The sequence below is a fragment of the Phodopus roborovskii genome, unplaced genomic scaffold (assembly GCF_943737965.1).
Source record: "Phodopus roborovskii unplaced genomic scaffold, PHOROB, whole genome shotgun sequence".
Taxonomy (NCBI): Eukaryota; Metazoa; Chordata; class Mammalia; order Rodentia; family Cricetidae; genus Phodopus; species Phodopus roborovskii.
The window spans coordinates 2,346,472-2,369,463 of record NW_026126444.1 but is presented as its reverse complement, the minus strand read 5'-3'; the positions used below and the strand labels follow the sequence as shown (position 1 = coordinate 2,369,463).

The 22,992-nt window shown below is 46.0% G+C and overlaps 1 protein-coding gene across 5 annotated transcripts in view; it reads right to left on the bottom strand.

Annotated features, from left to right (window-relative positions):
- The window catches only part of Palm2akap2 (PALM2 and AKAP2 fusion), a 452,528-nt gene that overhangs the window by 304,306 nt on the left and 125,230 nt on the right, over positions 1-22,992 (bottom strand). For all 5 annotated transcript variants that reach the window (XM_051187834.1, XM_051187835.1, XM_051187833.1 and 2 more), the window contains exon 2: positions 10,156-10,201. In XM_051187834.1, coding sequence (XP_051043791.1) covers positions 10,156-10,201 — 46 coding nt within the window. The remainder of the gene's footprint in view (positions 1-10,155; positions 10,202-22,992) is intronic.

The following is a 22,992-nucleotide window of genomic DNA, read 5'->3' as shown; positions in this document are numbered from 1 at the left end:
AAACCCCTTGAAGACTTTTGGTCAAACACAGACTGTCAGACTCACAAGCCCTCGGGGAGATGAAGTCATCTACAGTGGGAAAGTGAGGAATAGAAAGCTGGACTCTGGGCTGGCCTTTCCAACAGGCTTGGTGCTTTAATCTGGAGACCCTAATGGCTTTTTGTTTTGCCTCTATGTTAGGCAAGAGAAAGGTGTTGGCCTCTCTATGCCTTTCTTCTGGCTTATGAGATGTCGCAGGCCCTGAAGCTTAAGGCAAAAGATGGGTGCAAAGTATTTTTGATACATGCTCAAGTGCTAGGCAAATAGGCTTTTCTCTTTCCTCCATGCCTTTCATTCTTGTGCTTGTGTGTATATGTTCACAAATACTCACATGTGCATGCACATTCACAAGTGTGTGTGTGTGTGTACCTGTGAGCGTGTGCATGTGTGCGTGTGTATGTGTGTGAGTGTGTGTGTAGGTGATGTCAAAGGATAATTTTGGCTATCATTCTCCAGGGCTATCACCTTTATTTTTATTTTTATTTTTTTTTTTAAGATAGGGTCCCTCATTAGCCTAGAACTCACTAAGACTCTGGCCAGTGAGCCCCAGGGATCTGCCTGCTCTGCCTCTCTAGCTCTGGGATTACAAGTCTTAACACATCTAGCTTTTCATCATAGGTTTTGAGGATTGAATCCAGGTCCTTGTCTGTGTGTAAGAAAGGTATTTTACAGACTGAACATCCCTCCAGCCCCAGCCATTCTGTGTGTGTCTCTATTTAGTAGTCCTTATGAACATAGGACTGCTGGAAAACATGGAGGTAATGATTAACCCAGGACACACACAGCTTAGACATGTGCCTCTTCACATCGACCTCTACTCCACTGGCCTTTTTGTCTGGAATCGGACTCATCTGTATGGTATTCCCAAGATCAGAGTATGCCTGAGAGACCTTTTCTCCAGCCAGCGCCCTGTGCTGTGTGGCCTGTCACCCACAGTCGGTCCTGTTCTCTTAGGCTCCATCCAGCCCAGAGCAGTTAATGAACTTTGTGTCATATGACAAATAAGAGACTGGGAAGTCTGAACTCTCCCATAAATGGAGAGCTGGTTCAGACAATGAATGCTACAAATAGGATGCTTCAACTGTATCCTTGTGTACACCAATGACAGGCCATACTTGTGTGTGCTCACGAAGGATGGAGAGACTCCTTAACTGTTAGTAAATAATAACTGTACATCAGCTGCTGCTCATCTTGGCTTCCTTATCATAGTTACCACAGGTGAAGCAGCTGTTCTGAACCCTGCTGAAAGAGATCCCATGAGACTTGAGTTTGCAAAGAAATATCTGCACCTATAGATAACATCACCATATCACAGACTTCTCTCCAAGGAAGCATAGCTAGTTATGTGTGGCTTACACATGTGTGTGAGACAGGGTGCTCACTTGTACCAGAGGTTGACTTCTGGTATTTTTTGTCACTCACAGCCTTGGCTTTTGAGGTAGGCTTTCCTCACTGAATCCGAAGTTCACCATTTCAGTTAGACTGGCTGGCCAGTAGGCACCAAAAAAGTATCCCTGCCCACACCCACCTGCACTGGGGTTACAGGTCCACTCCCCCATGTCTGGTTTTTATGTGGGGGTCAAGAATCTGAAGGTCCTGGTGTTTGTGTAACAGGCATTTTACTGACTGAGCTATTATCTCCCTAGTCCTGGACATCTCCTTCACTGTGTCTCTTGTCTTCACCAAGCTGCCTTCAGAAGGCTTTCTCAAGGAAATTTTGTAGTGCATAATTAGAGTCAGCCCAATTCTGTGCAAACCTCAGCATAGACACAGGCACCCGACCCTCTCAGCCAATCTCATTTCTTTGCACACCCTTACAGTCTGCTCAGACATTCCTGGCGCCCCAACCCTCATCACTCATCTAATCCCAAGCAAATTCTCCAAAAAGTTGTCTCCAAGTGATTAACAGACAGAATTTGCACTTTAAGTAGAACTAAGCAAGTACTAAAGGTAAATGATGAGTTCTCCCCACAAGTCCTTAAACTCTAGAGGTCAGCCACAGAAACTCGTGAACTAGCCACTAGTCCCATCCCCAGAGAAGGCCTTTTCTTGGTCAGCTACCTGACATTCGATGCACCTGCACCATCTTCACACCAGGTTGCTTTAAGTTCTTGCTCAATGAGACTGAATTTGTGTCTGTGCTTTTAACTCTTAAGCATGCCGTGATGAACCCATGCCACTTGTCCAGACTCAGACCACCTTCTCTCTTTACTATTGATCTTCTCCAGTGTCAGCAATGGTTTTCAAAGTGTGTTGCCCAGAACAGCAGCTGCAGCTGGAAACAGCTGGGGACTTTCTAGAAAAGCAAATTCTCCTGTCTCCTTCCCATGTCCACCCATTCAGACTCTGCGGGAGTGGGAGCAACAGTCTGCTTTCAGGTCGGATCCAGTTGATCCTAAAAGGAATGCGCATCGTTGTTCTGTACTACACCGGCTGTATTTGTGTATGTGTCTGTGTGTCTATGTGTGTGTGTGCGCGCGTGTGCATATGTATTCACAGAGATAGAGAGACAGAGATTGCCAGATGTCTGTCACTGCTATTGTATGTGCTTTGGTTAGCACTGGCTCCCTGTTCCATTACTTGAAGCTGATACAAAGCAGGATCTCAAATATCCTGATGAAAGCTAGACTCAGATTTGCATATCTGACTTAATGTGCCAGATTTGCATACCTTCGGTAAATGTTCTTCAAGATTCTTCTATAACAGCAGGGACTTTCAGGTTCTGTTAGGTTAGAAAGCAGCCATCTACCCACATGCGAACTCCTGGACTTACAATCATATCTACAATTGCAAGGTGCTCAACCTGGCATCAAAACCATAGCGAATGGGCATTACTTTTTTTTTTTTTCAAGAATCCAAACATTAGGATAGAAGACATCAATACTTAGGACAAATATAACCTGATTTTGCCACCTTATGAATTATGTGGGAGAATGCCCAGAGGTTGACTTTACAATATCCATGTGTGTGAAGTTGCGCCAGGGTATATAGACAGCAAACTAAAGTTCAAAGCCCCACCCATCTAAAAGTCACAAAATGCCCAACCTGATGGCCAAACGGAATTGCACATGACCATAAATCTTTTCAGTCCTTAAACTCATTCATATTCTTTACTTAAATTGGAGGTCCTACATTTACAGATCAGTTTTCTGACTTCTCTTGAAAATGAGTTGATGTAGTAACAAAGGACCCACGTTCTCACATAGCATAAATCACTTACATCTTCACTGGCCCGTAAAATCTGCTTCATAGTGTCCATAAACTACTGAGTTCACAGCTACAAAAGATACTCATTGTGGGGGCTGGAGAGATGGCTCAGTGGGTAAAAGCACTTGCTGGAGAATCATGAGAACCTGAGTTCGAATTCCAGAATACACACAAAAAGCTAGGTGTGTTGTTACACAGGCCTGTAGCCCTGGTGCTGAGGCACCAGAGACAGGAGAATCACTGGGGCTCAGTGGTTTCAGGTTCTCTAAGAGACCCTGTCTCAAAGGTATAAGGTGGAGAACGATAGAGCAGGGCAACCAGTGTCCTCCTTCAGACATTATGCCCCCCCACCTCTACACATACACACACACACACACACACACACACACACACACACACACACACACACACTCCATTATTGTTGTCAGACTGCATTGAAAACTCTAGGCAAATAGTATGCTCCCCCGAAATTTCCTAATTTGGCAAAAATGTTGAGGCTGACAGAACTGTCCCTTTGTGTCTCTTTTCTATTTCCAGATGCACGAGTTGTTTATTTACTGTAAATAGAAAGCTTCTGTGCATGCTCCCTGGGTGCCTGCTCTGAGCGCATTTGGGAAATTTCCCAAATCACCCAGACAGTACTCCACGATGAGGAGTCTATCCTTATCCCCGTCTCACAGATGAGGAAACCAAGGGACAAGGACATCTTGCAAATACTAATGAACAAGCTCAAACAGAGCCCAGAACCCACACTCCTAACTACCCTACCAGACTATACAAGGCCCTGGCAGCCTTCAAGAGCCCTGTCCTATGTGTCATTTCAGCCCAAGTCATGCCACATAAGGCCATGACTGACCATACTGTTCCTAACGCCCCCCCCCCAAAGAATCAGTGATGAAATGGGAGTAATTCAAAGGACCAAAACTAATTGTCCCCCAAAGTACTGGACAGCCCTATAGAAACAGATGTGTCTCCACTGAACCCTGGCTTTCTTTCAGACATTGCCATTCATAACCCATAACTCCCATTGCTTAGCTTTTTAAAAAGTGGCTTTTGCACATTCTGCTTTTCACCACACTTTAAAGTTTTGGAGAGCAGTTGTTCTTTGTCCTAAGAGGCTCAAGCACTGAAATTTCCAGATATAAATAACTATCCAGAGACTTCTGTAACCCTTACACATGCTTGTGTAAGGCTCCCTCAGCACACTTAGGACCTATCATGACCCTGAGAGGTCCCAAAGTGACACCTATTCACCGGCAGCCTTGCAAATTCAAGCCAGGGCATACCCTTGCTCTCCCTAATAACCTTACTAAATGATTTCTTAGGCCTTCACATAGAGTTTTAAAGGCACAGTGTGATGTTACCTCTGTCTCCCAGATGGAAGTAGATATCAGGTAAATATCCAAGATTCTTCATTCTCCAGTTCTTTGTCAACCATCCACCAATGATGCAGGACCACAAGGGATGTGTATGTGACAGTTCCCACAAGAATCAGTGTTGGTTACTAAAAGGCTTAACTTTGATCTCTAACACCTCTGGATCCCTGGCTTGGGAAGTTGGGCTGAGTTATATGTAAATGCTAGCCAGGTCATTCATGCAGCTTAGGCAGACCAACCTCATTGGCATGGGTCATTCATAGGCTGGTAGCTTCCTGAGACCTTAGTTTTCCATTGAACTTTAAACCCTGGGGACTTACCACTTGAAGGAAAGTAAAGGCATAAAGAGATGAATCTAAGAAAAAAAAAACCAACCAATATTTCCTCTAGGCCTACTCAAGACAAAGAATGGGGGCAGGCGGAAGCTATCAGCGTGCTGTGGGGAGATAGAAAGGGATAAAAAGGTGGTGGTGAGATGGAGGAGAAGAGAATGGAAGGAGAGATAGGCAACTCAGAGAGAGAAACAGAGAAAGAAACAGAGTGCATGGAAAGTTAGGGAGAGGGGAGGGAGGGAGGGGGGAAGGGAGGGAGGGAGGAAAGGAAGGGAATCAGATAAGACAGAGATTCAAAGAAAAGAGGGACCAAGAGAGAGGGATGGATGGATGGAATGAGAGGAGAGAGAGAGAGAGAGAGAGAGAGAGAGAGAGAGAGAGAGCACTTAAGATCTCAGAGGGTCCTGATTGGATAAAGGCATATCCAAGCCCATGTACCTCCAAGCTCACCACCCAGGCTGGATATGCATCAGGAGAGATCAAAGCTTCCCCAGACTGTTCTCATCTCACAGTGGGCCTGGGTGCTCAGCTGTGCAGTGGGGATGGTGACACTCCACATGACAGAGTGAATGCAGCATGAAGACCATTTGTGTGAGCTGTGAGGTTCTGTGCACACGCAAAGGATATTCTTACCATCCCACAGAATGTGTTCCTAACACATGACAAACCTCTACAAAAAGTGTAGGTTAGATTAACATTTCATTTTTCAGCACACAATGATATAGTCATGTTGAGGGCCTTTTCCATGGGACTCTTGGGGCTTTTACCCAAGATAACCTCTATAACATTTACTCATTTTGACTCATGCCCAGGGAAAGCTATCTCCCCCTTGGATATGGAAACATAACAACACCCTCCCCCAAAGTCAGTTTCCAATGAGACCAAACATATTCTTCCCCAAGAGAATGTTACTCACTGGGTTAGAGTTTATATTTGGATTTTCCATGCTTGACCTGGGCCTGGAAGAGTCTCCTAAGAATATAGGTCTCCTGGTTTACTCAGATTTTTCTAATGCTATGCATTCTGGTGCCCTTTCAGGGGCTCACATTGAGGCTGTGGACCACCTGCACAGTGTCCCCATGAGGAAAGATGAGGTACTGCAGTCTTCTTCCATTGCAGTTCCTGGCCTGTGGGTTGAAACCCTGGTTTTGGCACTGTCCATTTAATGTTCTAACAGATTTCTAACGTGGCCATCTCTAAAATGGTATAAGAGAACAAGGTCTACTTTATAAGCTTCTTGCTAGAGTTAAGAGGGATAATGTCTGTTAACAGAATTTCCTGAGGATCTGGAGAGAGGGTTTGTCAGTTAAGAGTCCTTTCTGCTGTTGCAGAGAACCCAGGTTCAGTCCACAGCAACCACACGAGGCAGGACTCAATCACTTCTATCTCCAGTTCCAAGAGACCCGACTACCTCTGGATGCCTCAAACACCTGCAGTTACACGTTGCATATAAACTCACACACATACACATAAATAAAAATAAATAAATTTATAAAAGCATTTTATGGCAGCTGGGATGATGGCTCAGTCAGTGGGTAAGGTACTGGCTGTGCATGGTGCCCTGAGTTCAGATTCCCAGCATCCATGTAAAAGTCCAAGCATGGAGGCACAGCTCTATTCTTCAGTGCTGGGGGCCAGAGACAGGCAGATCATGGGGGCTGGCCGGCTAGAGTAGCAAAACTGGAGAGTTCAAGAGTCAATGAGAAACTCTGTCTCAGAAAGACAAATAGAAGACAATAGGAAGACACCCAGCATCTACCTCTGACCTCTACACACAATGGCAAAGACTACTGAATGTGTGTGCATGCACACACACACACACACACACACACACAGACCATATGTGCACACAGATAACACACACACACACACACACACACACCACGTGTACACATTCTTACTGCCAGCTACTGACTTAACTTCTTGCTTTTGCCTTTCTCTTCTCCACACTAATTGTTCCAAAGAAATAATAGCAAACAAAAATAAGTGAGAGCCTGTGACTATTGAGAAGGTTATAGTGTTAGTTTCTATGTTATTCTATCCAACCTCCAAGCCTTGTTCAAGTGACTGCTCTTAGGGTCTGGGAATGCAGGGTGCTTCACATACCTTGAGGCTGGTTTCCATCTTCTACACTCGAGGTTGTGGGTACTGTCCTATTTGTAATTCATAGTAATTGTTCATATTGTTCAATTCATCCTTGACTATGAGCATCCTTGACTATGCTTAATCGAAGCCAGCATTTAATCCAAGGCCTTGCTGAATGTACAACATTTAATAAAGTTGTAGTTGCTGTATTATTTCTCCTCACTCTGTTGCCAGAAACATTTTGTTGGTTCTAAAGGCATAGTTATGGGAGTTTCTCTAGAAGGAAAGGCCCAAGAAGGAGGAAATGCACTTGCCAAAGATGGAGTTGTTGCTTTTTTGAAAGGATTCGAGAGACTTCTCATTGACTTAGCAGATTCAGTTGAGGCACTATAGCCATTTAATAACTCATACTGGGTGATTCCCACTGACAATCATGAAATAGATATCCTGAGTCACCAGACATCTGACCTTTCAAATATTAAGCTTGAGGCTGGAAATGGAGGCACACATCTTTAATCCCAGCACTCAGGAAGCTCTTACAGGTGGATGTTTGTGAATTCAAGGTCATCTGGTCTACATAGTGCATTCTGGGACAGCCAGAGCTACATAGTGAGACACACACACCCCCTTTTAAATCAATCATGCCAGGGCAAGACCTTCCTAATGGTGGTTGTCAGCATTGGGGGTACCTAGGAGACACTCCACAGAAACCTGGGGAATAAGCCAATGAATGGTCCTCAGGTCTCAATCCATGTTGTGGAGGAAGTGATCCTGGCTAGAACCTGACCCCCCTCAGAATTGAAAAGGAAATCAGAGCTGCCCCCTGCCCGCCCAGCAGTGTAGAAAACAGACGAGGGTTCCACCAGAGCATCATTCCATGGCAACTATGGGCCAAAAGTGCCTCACTGCCCTAGTCTTCAAAGGTCGCCCACGAGAAAAAGTTCTGGGTCCAATTTATAGAGAAAAAACAAAAACAAAAACAAAAAACAAAAAACGAGGCTCAGGAATCCAAGTAGGTGAAGATGTGAAAAATCGTTCTCGTCCCTTTTATCTCCAGAGGGACTTCAGGCTGGACAGGTTCTGGGGAAGGCCTGTAAGTGTCTTGGAGCCCCCTGAGAATTCTGGGAAAGTGGCTGAGATGGGCAAGGTTTGCTGAATCTGCAAAGTGTGGACTAAGTCAAAATGTGGCATAAAATTATCTACTGTGGCCAGAGTCCACCACCCTCTGTGTTCTCTTCTGTCTGTCTGTCTGTCTGTCTCTCTCTCTCTCTCTGTCTCTCTCTCTCTCTGTCTCTCTCCCCCCCCAAACATAATGATAACACTTAGGAAAAAATTCCCCAACACAGATTTTTGCTGATGTTGAACACCCCTCCCCCCATTCGCAAAACTCAACAGTTCCTAGGTCCATAGGATGAACTGTTCCACAACTGAACAGAAGCCAGTGGGTGTTTATCTTTCTCTCTGCTCAAGAGAACCCTGAGGGGACCCCTAGACCTTTATTGAAAATCACCTCTGCCATGGCTGAAATTGCTCCAGCCTACTTGGAAGGGGGGCGGCCCTGGTGTTATGTTAGCTGCCACTGGCACTGTGCTCAGAAAGCAAGTCCTTTCATGGAGTCAGCTGTCCCCCAGGCATCCAGGGACACTAGTCATACAGAGGCAAGAAAATGTGACAACTGTTGCAAACAGCCAGCAGCAGCCCATGGAGCGGCTGAGTGTTTTCTGAAGCAGATACTTGTCAACAGTTGAGGCAGCCCTTTATCGGGTTACACAAAACACCCACCAGCTCCATGGTACCATTTGTAGCAAATCGAGGCAGACTGCCACAACGCCTTGACCCTGGCTTTAGATCCGTGAGCAACTTCATCAGCCACCAAAATGTACATGCACTGCGAGGAAGGGGAAGAAGAGAATAGCCTTCCTAAGTCCAAGGACCAACTTCAAAGACAGCCTCAGAGGTCAAGTGTGGTGTTTCCCCGCCCATGCACAGCTTTCTCCTTCTGGGCGGAACCCTTCAGATCAGAATAGTTTGGGGGGGGGAGGGTCTCTGAGCTACTGAGCCTACATCAGGCCTGCATGCATTTTCCCAATGAAGACTCCATCCAAAGGCGTCTGAAAACACTTTCATACACATGTCGCTTCCAAAACATTACACAGTATTTCTCCAACCAATTTATGTGTTTCCAGGGAACTCCTGGAGCACAGGGGGGAAAGTACTTAGGTAGGAGAATGTCTGGAGAGTCTTTTATGCCAGCATTCTAGCAGATCTACTTTAATTTGCTATTATTTCATATAGCGCCAGGAACCATCCCCTCATCTGCAAAGGAAATACACAATCCAGCTGTGGTGGCTCCAGTGAAAACCACATCTGTGGAACACTGGCAGAACTGGCAAGGCCTCTCCAATCTAGACAGTGTCAGACAGCTCTTGTCTGAACCCGAGATACACATGGTATGGTGCTCTCAAAGGGCAGAACTTTGCCCAAACCGGATGCTCCTTTGAACGCTGAACCAATAGTTTTCAGATAATCCACACCCAGGAGAAAGAGACTCTCCTGAAATGTCACTTCCAAGACGCAGCTGAAAGAAGCCCCTGCTCTCTCTAGGGTGGTGCCCTGTGCCAGAGCCCCTGCTAATGCCAAATCCGGGAAGGAAAAACCTCACTCCTGCTTTCTGGGGGAGGCTGTACCACGCAGTTGGCTGGCTGGATAGCCAGCAAGACAGAGGAAGATAGCCATAGGGAGGGTCACCATTCTCTCCCTTCTCTGGAGTTGGAAGCCAATGTACTTCTGGGCACTGGGTGACAATATTTCAGGCGTCCCCTGCAACACACACATGCACTCCCCCGCCTCTGTTTAGTCTATCCCTGAAGCGCCCTACCAAGCATCTTATTTCTAAGCCAATTTTCCATGTTCAAATCTTCCTAGTCCCAAGTAAGCCCCAGGGGTTTAGTCTACAGACATATAAAGGCAAAAGGCAGAGTCGCCAAACCTGGACAGACTTTCACCCCAGCACAGGGCCTGCGGCTACCAGGCTGGCATGTTACTGGCCCCAAGCCCACTGGTCCCCATCCACCCCAGACAATAGAGCAAGAAAATGAAATGAAAAGTGGACTTACTGCTATGGCTTGCAGCCTCTCCTTGTGCAATTCCGCCTCTGCCATCCTGGAGAAGGGCACACGGGCAGGGGAAGAAGAAAAGAAAAACAAAACACGCTGTAGTCACTCAAGGAGATGGAAGGGCACTCGTGGGGGGCTCAACGACCCCGGGAACAGCTGAGGGGAGTGTGGGGTCTGCTCCTGGGGGGCGGGCAAAGCTGTGCGCAAGGTTGGCTCACGGCTCAGGCTCAACCGTAGTCTCTGCTGGCGCGGCCGCCCCGGAGCCCCAGCGCCGCTGCGAACTGCAATATCCCCGGTCTCTACCGCCACCGCCACCGCCACCGCCACCACCGGCCGCGCCAGCCGGGGACGTGGGCCGCCGGCAGCCTCCAGGAGAGCGCGCTCGGCCGCGCTAGGTCCCCGCCCTGACGTCTCTGCGCCTCGCTCCGCCCCTGGGGTGTGGGGGACTCGTGGCCGCCGCTGTCGCTTGCGAGTGGGGCACCTGGAGCGCCCGTGATAAGCTAGCTGGGGGGTTGGGGGGCGCACAGCTGGTGCGCCTCGGTGGCCAAGCGCAGTGCGCTGCTTGGGGTCCAGACAAGACCAGGCGGCGCCTCTCCTCTGAGCAGAGAAGCCAGCAGAAGGGGCCTTTGGCAGATTGCGGGCCCCAGCACGTGTCCTTACATGCCCAATGTGGCCACCCAGTATCCCCAGCGCCTTCTAGCTGGCTCCAGATGCTTGGGCTCCACGTTGGGATATTTCCAACAGATAAACCATGTCTTGTCCAAGTGTTTCAAATGGCAGGACCCTCAAGGGCAGGGGTCATCAACAGATAGGCTACCCTTCCAATGACATATCAATTGTAGACGGCTTAGAGTTTGAAGCCTCGGGTGCCTTCCTGGACAAATAAGTCACTCTGAGCCTCAATCTCCTTATCTGAAAAAAGTGAAGGGTTGCAAGTGATCTCATAGAGACATCCTTAAAAATGTGACAGGGACCTGAGGGGATGGCTCAGTGGATAAAGTGCTTAAGGGTGAGGACCTAAGTTCATATTCCCAGCACCCACGTAAAAGTCACGTAGTCATGGTCGTACCTACAATATAAGGGAAGCCTCAGGGCAGCAGCTCGGGCACTGAACACTAACTTCTCAGATGACATCAATGTGATGACAGTCTGATGCACAAGCTCCAATAGCAAGCACTCTGAGAAGAAATGGTCCTTTTCCATTTAGCTGTGTATTTTAAAAATTACCAAAAAGGAATGATTGGTGATGGCGGCTAGGGATATAGCTCAATTGTAGAGTGCTCTCCTAGCCTGTACTGAGTTAGTCCTGGGTTGGATTCTTGGGAATGAAGAGGATGAATGATGGCGCCAAAGAAGTTGAATGTACTTAAGGTCACCAAAAATGTATATTTAAAAATGGTTAAAGCAGCAGATTGTATACTGTGTATACTTAACACCAATTAACTTTCACAAAAAGCGGGTGGAAGGAGAGACGAGGAAGGAAAAGGGCCCAGACAACTCCTTGAAAGCCATCATTTGTAAAGATCTGAACTTTAAAGCTGAGGAGTTAGGGTTGGACCACAGTGCTCAGTGCAATCACCTTGCTAGTCACAGTTAATAAGCTGAGTGGAGCTGCAATGGGAAGTCAGACCAGGACACTAACGAAGGAGAAAGTCTGAAGAACGGAGGAAGACTTGGGAGATTTATACCAAAAGCCACAACAGGAGGACAGGAAACTGCATCAAGGTCACGTGCTTCTGTGAGGTTCAGGAGAAAGTAGGCTAAGGAGAAGCTGAGGGCTACAGGAGTGAGGACTATGGGTAACACTGGAGACTAGCTATGCATAGAGGGCAAGCCACGGATTGCTTGGGAGGGGGGCGAGAAACAAGAGCTGGAAAGCATTCTGAGTTCAGAAGCAACAGGAAAGGAGTCAGTAGAGAGAAGGGCTTTTAGCTCAAGAAAGATTTGATTATTTGGGGATCAAAGGGAATTTGAGAGATGCTAGAACAAAGGAAAATACACATTAGGCAGGGTGGTCTCAGGTTGGACTAGGGGGCATTTTTGTTAGCAGCCTTCACCAGTGTCTCCCTGGAAAGAAGGAAGAATGCAGTAGGGAGTGTGTGTGTGTGGGGGGGGGGGGCAAATGGGGAAAGGCAGGAAGAAATTTTGAGTTAGAATTTCTATAGAGAAGTTGGGGAAGTCCATTTTGGTTGGCCTGGCTTTCCCTGCCAAAGGAAGTGATTGAGACTCATGGGACTGGAGGGAAAACATGAAATGAATTATAAAGGAAAATGGGGAGCACTAAAATGTGGATCCTGGGACTGGCTGGCTCAGTGGTTAGGAGCACTGGTATCTTTTCCAGAGGGTGCATATCCAATTCCCAGCACCCACATGGCAGTTCTTAATTATCCGTGACTCCAGTTCCAGGGAGTTTGTTGCCCTCTTCTGGCCTCTGTGAGTACTGCACACATGTGGTGCCCTGACATTGATGTAGACAAATATAAATAATTTTGTAAAAACAATCGGATCCTAGGCAGACATCCACATTAGAATTTTAGGAGCACATGCACAGAAATAGTAAATGTGAATTACAGATGGACTTAAAGTCATTTTATTAATGGGATTCACAGAACCAAAGACTTAATTGTGTATACTTTCTCAGCAGTTTTTAAGCACCTGAGACCACACTAAGCCATGATTATGCTTGCCCAGAACTAAGGACTGTTAAAGCAGGTCTGGCAAAAAGTCAAAGAAGATGAAATTTAGAGTGCCTGATACTGTGTTTAACCCAGTTAGGAAGTGTAGGAGACACAGATTATTTTTAGCTGCCCAACTGGTGAACCCTTTTCCATCTTTGGGGGGTTCCCACATTTAAACCATATGAGAAGGAGAGCCATATACCACCACAGAAGTGGGGAAATGCCAGACACCTGCTTTCCCAGATCTCCCGGAAGCTATGCATGGCTTGCAATCTGGGCTTAGCCAAACACGTGCACCTGCCAAGAAGTTTGAAGACAGCATTTTCGAGAAATTTTTATAGGCTGGTAGCTCATCTTAGGTCTTGCCCATGGCCCAAGCCTCTTCTACAGATTTCTCAACTATTCTTCAGGCTACCACATGCAATACAAGTGCCTTCCTTTTCTCCCTTTGTCAACCAGAATTCATTTCAGTTGCTTGTAACTAGGAACCTTCACTGAAACAGGGAGACATATGAAATGGGTGGCTGAGGTTTGGCCAAGAAGCAGACGGAGACTATTTTCTCTTCCAACACTCCCTTCCAATCTAAATTCTAGCATTTGGAAACCATTGGACCCCTTATAAACACAGACATTTATAACCCAAATTGTGTCTGATTTTTGAGACAAGGTCTCATGTGGCCCAGTCTAGCCTCAAACTCACTATGTAACTATGGATGGCCTTGGATTACTAATCCTTCTACTTCTCTCTCTTCCTACTGCTGGAGTTGCAGGTACATGCCACCATGCCTGGTTTATGGGATGTTAGAGATCCAACATAGGGCCTTGTGCATGTTAGGCCAACACTCTACCAATTAAAACTACACCCCCAATATACATTTACTTTGAAGCTACTCAATACTAGATATTAAGTGATGGCCTGATATCATAAAGGTTTGACCATCTGGTGCCACAGCTACATTGGCTGCTATTTTCTTTCCAAACATTTAAAAGTTGGTATGATACCTTCCAGTGGTGCATAATCTGTGTCACAAATCACTGGCTCTCATTGGGACATTAAGTTGTGCTGTGTCAGAAACATCCAGGTGATGGGATGATTTAATAGATGCGACACTGTAAAGTTACCACACAGACAGAATGTAAAATGGTTGATATGCAAAATAAATGTTTTGATGATAGAAATTTCAGGAATCTATTTTAGGACAGGAGTCTTTTGGGAACTGCAAATGAGCACAGACTATTTTCCCTGCAGGGAGACGGGAGCTCGATAAGCCAAGAAAGAAATGACTTTCCAAAGCCCATCCTTTAAGGAAAGTCAAAGTCTTGTTGAAGGAGTAGCTAAGAGTGTGAAATATATTAACAACTGGAAGCTTTCCTTACACAAAGTTATCTGAAAGCCATGCCAGCAGCCCCTGAACACTTGCATTGGCTCTTTGTCTTTTGTGTGAGATCATTTAAGAAGATATGGTCATTTAAAGTGTATGTGATAAGTAGGGTCTAGAGGGAGAAACAGGACAAGAAAGTAGAAGGGAGACTATAGGGGTGTGGAGGGGGGAGGGGAAATGAGAACAGAAAGGATACGGGGCATGTGTGATGAAAGTATGTTATATAAATGCACAGGAATGCCATCAGTATACATCTTTGTATAATTAGTATATTTTACTTTTTTTAAAGTACATGAATCCAAAGGAGGGAAACAATGCTCAGTGTCCCCTTGGCTCCTGTGGCTATCAGCACTTTGGAAAAGTTGGTGGGCCTTCAAGGATAAAAATGGTAGAAACACATAGGGATTTCCCATGGAGCAAGAAGCTGTGCCAGAGTGAGATAAAGTAGGCCATAGCTATTTAAGTAGAACTAGAGACCAAGATAGCAGATATGGTGGGAAATTTGGCTTGGCATGAACACTGGTATCCAGTAGGATGTCTTCCTTTTCTATTGGTTGACTTTGACCATGACACTTTTACTTGATGGATGTGAGTCGCTGGAGAGAACAGGGTGGTGTAAGACAGTGAGCAGAAATTAGTGTTGGATGTTTAAGAATCATTGCACACATACCTCACTACACTGTGTTTGGGAACAATACTGTACTATTTATAAGTTGGCTCAGAATAGTCTTGTTAATAAAAGCTTTGGAAAGTGGAATTGGGAAGTGGGAGGTAGGCATGGCATAGGATAGACATGAGTGGTAAAGGCAAGCTGGAGTCTTGGGTACCTCCTAAGGATACTGTGAGAACCTGGGACAACAGATGCCAAGGGCTTGGATGAGCCACAGTGGGTGCTCCAGATGGGTAGGTCTTAAGGATTCAGCTTAATCATTTCTGTATCCAGATTGATTGAATGACTTGGTTTTATTCAAACATTATTTCAATGCATCTTTTTCTTTAAATAAAAAGAGGTGGCCTAGCAATATTTTTTATTTCATTTTATGTATGAGTTTAGGTATGCATGCATGCCTGTGCACCACATTGATGTAGTACTTTCAGGGGCTAGAAAACAATACCAGAATCCTTGGAACTGAATGCTTTCAAGCCATTCATGTGGATGCTGAGAACCAAACTCAGGTCCCCTGAAAGAATTGGAAGTGCTCTTAACTATTAAAGCCTTCTTTCTGGCCCCAGAAATTTCATTGCTGGATTCTCTTTCTAATGACTGATGTATACCTCTACTCATTTTTTGGAGTGAATTAATTTAATAAGTCTAAATAAGAGATACTTTTTAAAAAGTTTCCTGCCTCTACCTCCTGAATGGGGTACAGGCACGTGACATCATCTCTGGGTTTGCAAAGTGCTGGTAACTGAACCTAGGACTTCATGAACCTTTAGAGAGCAATTCTACCACCTGAGACACATCCCCAGCTCCAGAAGAGAATTCTTAAGTTGTGATAGACTAAGTCCCAGGAGAGGATGGGCAAATGATTTCTGAGTGTTTTGGGAAAGAACCCATGCCTACATATTGAAAGTGCTCAGATGTAGAGCTGATTCCAGGTTTGGGGGTGAATTAGTTACAAACTAGAAAGATCTGTGGGAAGGTCAGATCTACCCTCGCCTGGTGATCTGATGCCACTAGACACAGTTGGGTCACTGGCTTCACAGAGAGCTTAGAAGGCCAGTCCAGTTTGTCCTAGCACAATGACCATGGTGTGCCCTGTCAGCATGGAATCCCTTTCTGTCGTGTGGTCATCAACACTTTCATTATTATCCATGATTCCATAATGCCCTGTGCATTCTACAAGTCAGCACTGCTGACCAGAGGAGAGATTTCCTGCAGGCTTGGCATCAGGCAGATGATGGCCTGCAACTGCAATTCTGTCCATCCCGATGGCTGGGGGACAAGAGTGAAACTGGAAACGGCCGAGCCTCTGAGCCCACCACCAACAGAGGCTGCCTCCTCTTCATGCCCATTTCATTCAGAGGAGTCAAACAGACAGTCTCAAAATCCACACCTTGCTCATACACAGCCCTCCCAGGTGGAGCATCCTGGACCTATTTTCCCCAGAGCAGCCTGGAATAGAAAGGACATGAGACAGAGGCTCACATCCAGACCCCTATCCCAACGCTGCCACTAAGTGTGACTGCATACAAGCCACCTGGGGGCTCTGGACTGAGCTCTCCTAACTGCACATCAGGGCTAGGTTTTCTGTTTGCCAACTGCGAATAGGGATAGCCAGCTACCTCCTTGCCTCTTGCTAGAACTGTAGAGTAAAGGGCCAGAGTGAAAGACAAGACTCCAATGTCAGCACCACAGGTAGCTTTCTGTGTGGTGATAAAGTTCCATGGACATAAGTAACTTGGGGGACAAAGGGGTTTATGTCATTGCATACTCCCAGGTCACGGGCCACCCTGAAGGGAACTCAGGGCAGGAACTCAAGCAGGGCAGGACTGGAGGCAGGATCTGAAGTGGATGAATGCAGGTTACTGGCTGGGTCCCACGGCATGCGCTCTTATACTACCCAGGACCATCTGTCCTTGAGTGGAACTGCCCCTAACAGTCTGGGCACTCAAAAACGCACCCATAGACTTGCTTATAGACAATCTGATAAAGACTTTTTTTTTCAGCTGAAGTTCCCTTTCCCAGATGACTCTAGCTTGCGTCAAGTTGAAAAACAAAACAAAATAAAACAAAAACCTAAACAGAAACAGAATATGGTGACTATTAGGGGTTTGTGCAATTGCATAGGCTCAATACAGTAGGATAAAAGCCTATGCCTTTACATGAGACAAAATAAATAAATAAATAAATAAATAAATAAGTGCTTTAAGTTCTGGATGGGTCTCTAAGAGAACCAAACCAGTAAAGGGAAATTACCATGGGCATCTGGGGCTTTCTTCGACTCCCAGATGACCCCTAAGTCATAAGTAATTGAAGACGAACAGCCCACATCTTGGCCCCCATGTTTAGTTAACTTATGGAAATGCAGGTAAGGCTGTAGTGGCCTGAGGATGCAATGAGAGAAACAGAAAGGCAGCGGGGAAAGAAACAGAAAATCTTGGATCTGTTTTGGGCCCGTTGTGTGTGTGCCAAGCCTATATTTGAATGCTATTTGGCATGCATTTGCTTCCACGTGTTCTTTCTGCATTCATTCAAGGGCTAAATTTATCCCACTAGAGGGGAAGGCATACTTGAGGAGGTGGGGAGAAAAGTTGTAGCCACAAAGGCGGCTGCCTGTTGGGAATCCAAAAGCACCAGGGAGCTCCCTGCAAAAAGGCAGGGAGCCTGCACTGCAAGGGAACCTTCCCAAGACCCTGAGCACAGGTCCTGAGCTGACCTAACAGTGGGAGACATCCATGCTTTCCCTTCTAGGAACCTTTCCTGACTTCAGATCTTGTGCTTTGGAGAAAGTAATTCCTGGATCCTTGAGAGTTCAGAAGTCTGACCCAGCCCTTCAGGAAATGGAGATTTTGTAGCTTTCCAGACTGCTCCCGGGGCAGCAGTATCTGTCCCCAAGGTTCTGATGACCTGATCTTACTATCTGTTGGATTACTACTGCAGCTGTTTGAGCAGCAGTGTGCTAAGGGCGGGTGTACAGAAGGCTGCTGAATTCCACCATCTGGGTGGGGTTGAATGCTGTGCATAGAAGATGGCTGACCCTTGATGTAACTGGGGAGCCCCTGTAGATGCTTTGTGTTTTCTCTTCTTTACACCACCCAGTTTTTCACTTTGCTTTCTAAGCCCTTACCTCTCACTCACCCCAAAGCCAGCTCTTATTATAGCATCTTTGAAAATGGGCAAGTCATTGCAACAGGTAGCTTTTCCTATGACTGAAGCTCTTTGACGGTGTCAGCCTTTCCCATGGAACAGGCAGTGCCTTTCTGTCTTAACACAGCCTCCATGTTTTTTGAAATATCGTTCGCTGTGTTAAGATAGGTGAGGGAAGGTCCCCAAGCCTCTGGGATGGCCCCCCTCTGTTTTAGCCTCAACTAAGCCACCAAAGCATCTTGCCAGAGTTTCCCCCATATTTGGCATCCTGTACCCTCTCCTCCTCCCCAGAGAACTTGACACCTTCTTCATCTGTTTGTACCACTCCAAATTTGGTGCTTTCTCATACCATGAGCTATGCCTGGAATGCAACCTCCCCTCCCTCTTCTAACTTTCCAAGTCTCCTCTTGTTAACTTCACAGAGTTCCTGAAATCCCACCCACCCGGAGTATGCTTGCCTGTCCCTTAGGGAAGAAGTGGTTATCCCGCCCAATTCCTAACATAATATCATAATATGCCACTGGCAAATTGATGGCATGACTTGTCATTCTTTCTAAACTCCTTGAAGGAAATCTTGTCAGGATCTTGTCCCACAAGCCATCATGATAGTTGTTTATAAGTAAGGAAGCCATTTAAGCTAAGTGGAGCCATAGATTAGACAAACATAGCCTAGAGAGAGACAGAGACAGAGAGAGAGAGACAGAGAGAGAGTTATCAGTGGGGACAGGTTTGCATGGCACAAAATATATGTGGAGATCAGATGACAGCTTTGTGGAGATGGTCCTTTCCTCTTCCCACCTTACATGGATCCCAGGAATGAACTCAGATGTAAGCTTTGTATCATCCAGAGTCAGATGTTTTATCTATTGAGCCATTTCACCAGTCTCTCTCTCTCTCTCTCTCTTCCTCTCTCTCTCTCTCTTCTCTTTCTCCCTCTCCCTGTGTGTTTCTTTATCTATCTGCCCATCTGTCTGCCTGTCTATTTATTTTTACCTCCACCCAAAAGTGTGCCTTTAAACTTTAAGGCAACAGCACGTAGAACTAAAATCCCATTGAGACTGTTAGGAGTGGCAAGCTCATTTTCCACAACAAATGTCTATGCAGGCAGCACTTCATGCATGATTTCTAGAGTTCCGGGGACAGTCTAAGTCCTTCCAAGCAAGTCATAGAAGACCCATGGTTTCTGGCTTAATAAGCTAAGCAACAAACAAAAACCTCTCAGCTCCACAAGGACAGTTGTGCCGTCTCTAAGAACCTGGAATTTTGCCTTGGTCAATCACGCTAGCACATCAGGACACTGAGAAATCCCTGCTCAGCACTATAGCCCCGGATCCAGCAGGTGGCTGCCAGACTGCCCATTGTCTGTGCTCTAAGAGCTATGGTCCATGTTCCCACTAACAGTCAGTGGCAGAGAGATACAAGATGTGGGGGGGGGGGGAGCCAGCAAATCCCCTCCCCTCCCTCCACGGTTGCTCCCTTGACTTCTGCCCAAGCAAAGCTTCTGGTCACATACTGTCCATCCAGCCTTGGGCCCTCCAGGCTGGCCTTTTTTCTACAGCTCCTCACAGCAAGGAACACTTCTGTCTACTCTTACCTCCCAAGATTAGCTTGGAACTGTTTTCTGGTCTAGGTGGAAACAAAAGCAAAATAAAAAGAAAGCTCATTTAAATAAAACCCAGGGCAGCCTTGACACGGCAATCATATGGTTTCTCAATCTCTCTCTCAGCCAGCATCTGGTTCCACTTCATTAAACACCATTAGAAAGAGCCTCCAATACCCGAAATCTCCTTTCCAAAGGCTTGCCCAGCCTTTTCTCCCAACCGCTATTGGGTGAAGTCATTTAACTTCCAGTTGGGAACTTCCAGCCAAAATCTAAAGCCTGATTCAAAACCATTGGGCCTCTGCTTCCAAGCAAAACAGTCTGTCACTGAATTGAAGGCACTGTTAGCTTGGTTCAAGCCAAAACAAATGCAGCAGGCTTTTCATTAATAAGGGGATAGCAGCCTTCCAAGGTGGTGACCTAATGAGGCAAGTGACAAAACGGTGTCTGGTTTCAAAACCCCAACCTCAGAGCAACCTCGAGATTTCACACTTGCCCTCTGAGCAAAGAAAACCCAACACTTGATAATCTCATTATTTATATAACAATGTAGCTACCCTAGCCTACAACAGCCAGTTATTTGATAAGAATGTGACCATGGTAGTGGGTTGGGCAAAGATGTGTGTTTACCCTTTTACTTTAACGAGAGTCAACCTAGTGTTTTTATGAGTTGTAATAAGACAGAGACAAATTGACTCAAATAAAAATCTGAGTTTGCAAATATTTTTCTAAGTGAAGTAAACCCTTAAAGACTGGACAAAATATTTTGCATTGAGGTAAAAAACTTTTTAAATTTAGTATGCACATGGTACCATGTCCCTGAATAACCCTTTAACATCCCTGGGAAGACAACACTGCTCTTGTCCCCTTTTTCTTCAAGAGGAGGTTGAGGCACAGAAAACTTGTGGCTGCCTGGCTTCTGACTGGCATTCGCTATTAGACTGGATGCTGAGCTTCCTGGAGGATATGACTTTGTGAGACTAAATGTTGGGAGCGTTTAGTTTCCTTCCTCTTTAAATATTTCATCATTTCTGAGAACTAAGATCTCAAAGAACGGTCAACTGAGTCAACTTGTTCCTTCATTTTCTTTGTCCTTCCTCCCCGCCCCCTTCCTCTACCAGCCCTCCTCCCATCTTGGAATACATACTGAGCTCATACTTCATATGAGGTACTGTCTTTTTTGCTGGAAATTAGTAATTAGTGGCTTCTCTCTCTCTCTCTCTCTCTCTCTCTCTCTCTCTCTCTCTCTCTCTCTCTCTCTTTTGTACTCATAGACAGGGAAAGAAGACAGTGGCCCAAAGCAGAGAGATTTCACTATGTCTTCAGAGATTTTCTGATGATAACTCTGCATGGGGAAGGGAGACAGTAGCATGGTGCTGGTTTCGGTGTGGGAAGAGGACTTGGCTCCAGGGAACAGTGGGGTCAGGCAAACATTAAAGGGGAGGTGTTCAGGCTGAGGGACCAGACAGCCTTGGAGATGTGACTATGCTCTGGATATTGGGCAAGCAGCAAGGGGACCATGATGGCAGGACAGAGGAGGCAGGGGAGGAGTTTGGGACAGAAAGTCACTGAATAGCTGAGCCAAACCCAGGCAGTGTCTGGCTGCCAGAGATGAGGAAGGGACATACAGGGATGAGCAGGGACATCTGATAGAGGGTCCTGAATATATCCCTGGAGCTGTGGTCCCAATGGCAGCCAGCAGAGATGCTGTCATCCATAGCAAAACAGACACCTAGGAAGTGTGTGGCATTGGGGTGGTAAGCACCAAACACGTGCTGATAGAACCAGTGTCCAGACATCCCAGGAAAGCTCACCCTTGCCTTGAGGAGAAAAGGCATGGCAGGGCCTAAGAACCCAAAGCCCCCAGGAAGCTTCAGGAGACATGGGAGGAATATCAGGGAGCTCAGCAGTTCAAACTACAGCTTGGATGCTTACAAAGTGCAGTTATATAAGCCCCGGGAAATGCATCATGTCTCTTGTGTTTATTCCCTTATTTAGAAAATAAAATTGATGGTGTTTAACTTGTATTTTCAGGGTAAAGCAGACAACCTATGTTGATGTGACAGTTTAGATTTCTAGTGTGGTGATAAACACAGTGACCAAAAGCATTCTGGGCAGGAAAGGGTTTCTTTCAGCTTACAGTTGTAGACCAGCATGGAGAGAAGCCATGGCAGGGACTGAAGCAGAGGCTGAAGAGGCCGGTGCTCTGGGCCCTCACTCACCAATCAATAATCAAGAAAATTCCCCACAGATATGCCCCCAGGCCAGTGGAATAGAAGAATGCTCTTAATTGAGCCCCCTCTTCCCAGATGAGCCAAGCTTGTGGTAAGCTGACAAAAACATAGCAATACCACACATGGATTTTAAGCCTGTGTTACAAACCTGTGCCACCTGTGCCTGGAATGTCTTTGCACCCTCATAAAAGCTTGTCAGTTTGTTAGCAGCATGCATACAGAGTCATGTGGGGCTGGAGAGATTGCTGTGCAGAGCCAATGTTTGTCCTTTGACCTCCATATGTAAGCTGCATAAATACCACACACACACACCACACTTACACATACACCACACACACATACACACACCAGACACCATATACACACACATACACACACACTTACACATACACCACACACACATACACACACACACCAGGCACCACATACACATACACATCAAACAGTACACATACACCACATACCACAGGCATCACACACACACCACACATACACCACACATATACACACATACCACAGACACCACACACACACACACACACACACACACCACACTTACACATACACCACACACACATACACACACAAGACACCACATACACACACACACACACACACATACACTTATACACACACCACACACACATACACACACCACAGGCATCATACACACACCACACATACACCACACATATACACACATACCACAGACACCACACACACACACACACACACACACACACACGCTTACACATACACCACACACACATACATACACACACCAAACACCACATACACACACCATACATTACACATACACATCACACATATACACAGTCACACACACCAGACACCACACACACACACCACACACATCACACATACACCACACACATACACACACACTACAGACATCACATACACACACACCTCTAGAGAGGCTATAAATAAATGAATAAATAAATAAATAAAGTAATTTTAAAAAAGGAGAGGCTCAGAGCACTGGTGCCGGAAAACTCTGGGTTCAATACCAGCACCATATCTGTAGAATAGGTAGCTCGCCTCTCTCCTCCCAAGACCATCCTTGGTAAACTGACAATACAGTAATTTCTTCCCTATGGGGTCCAGGAGA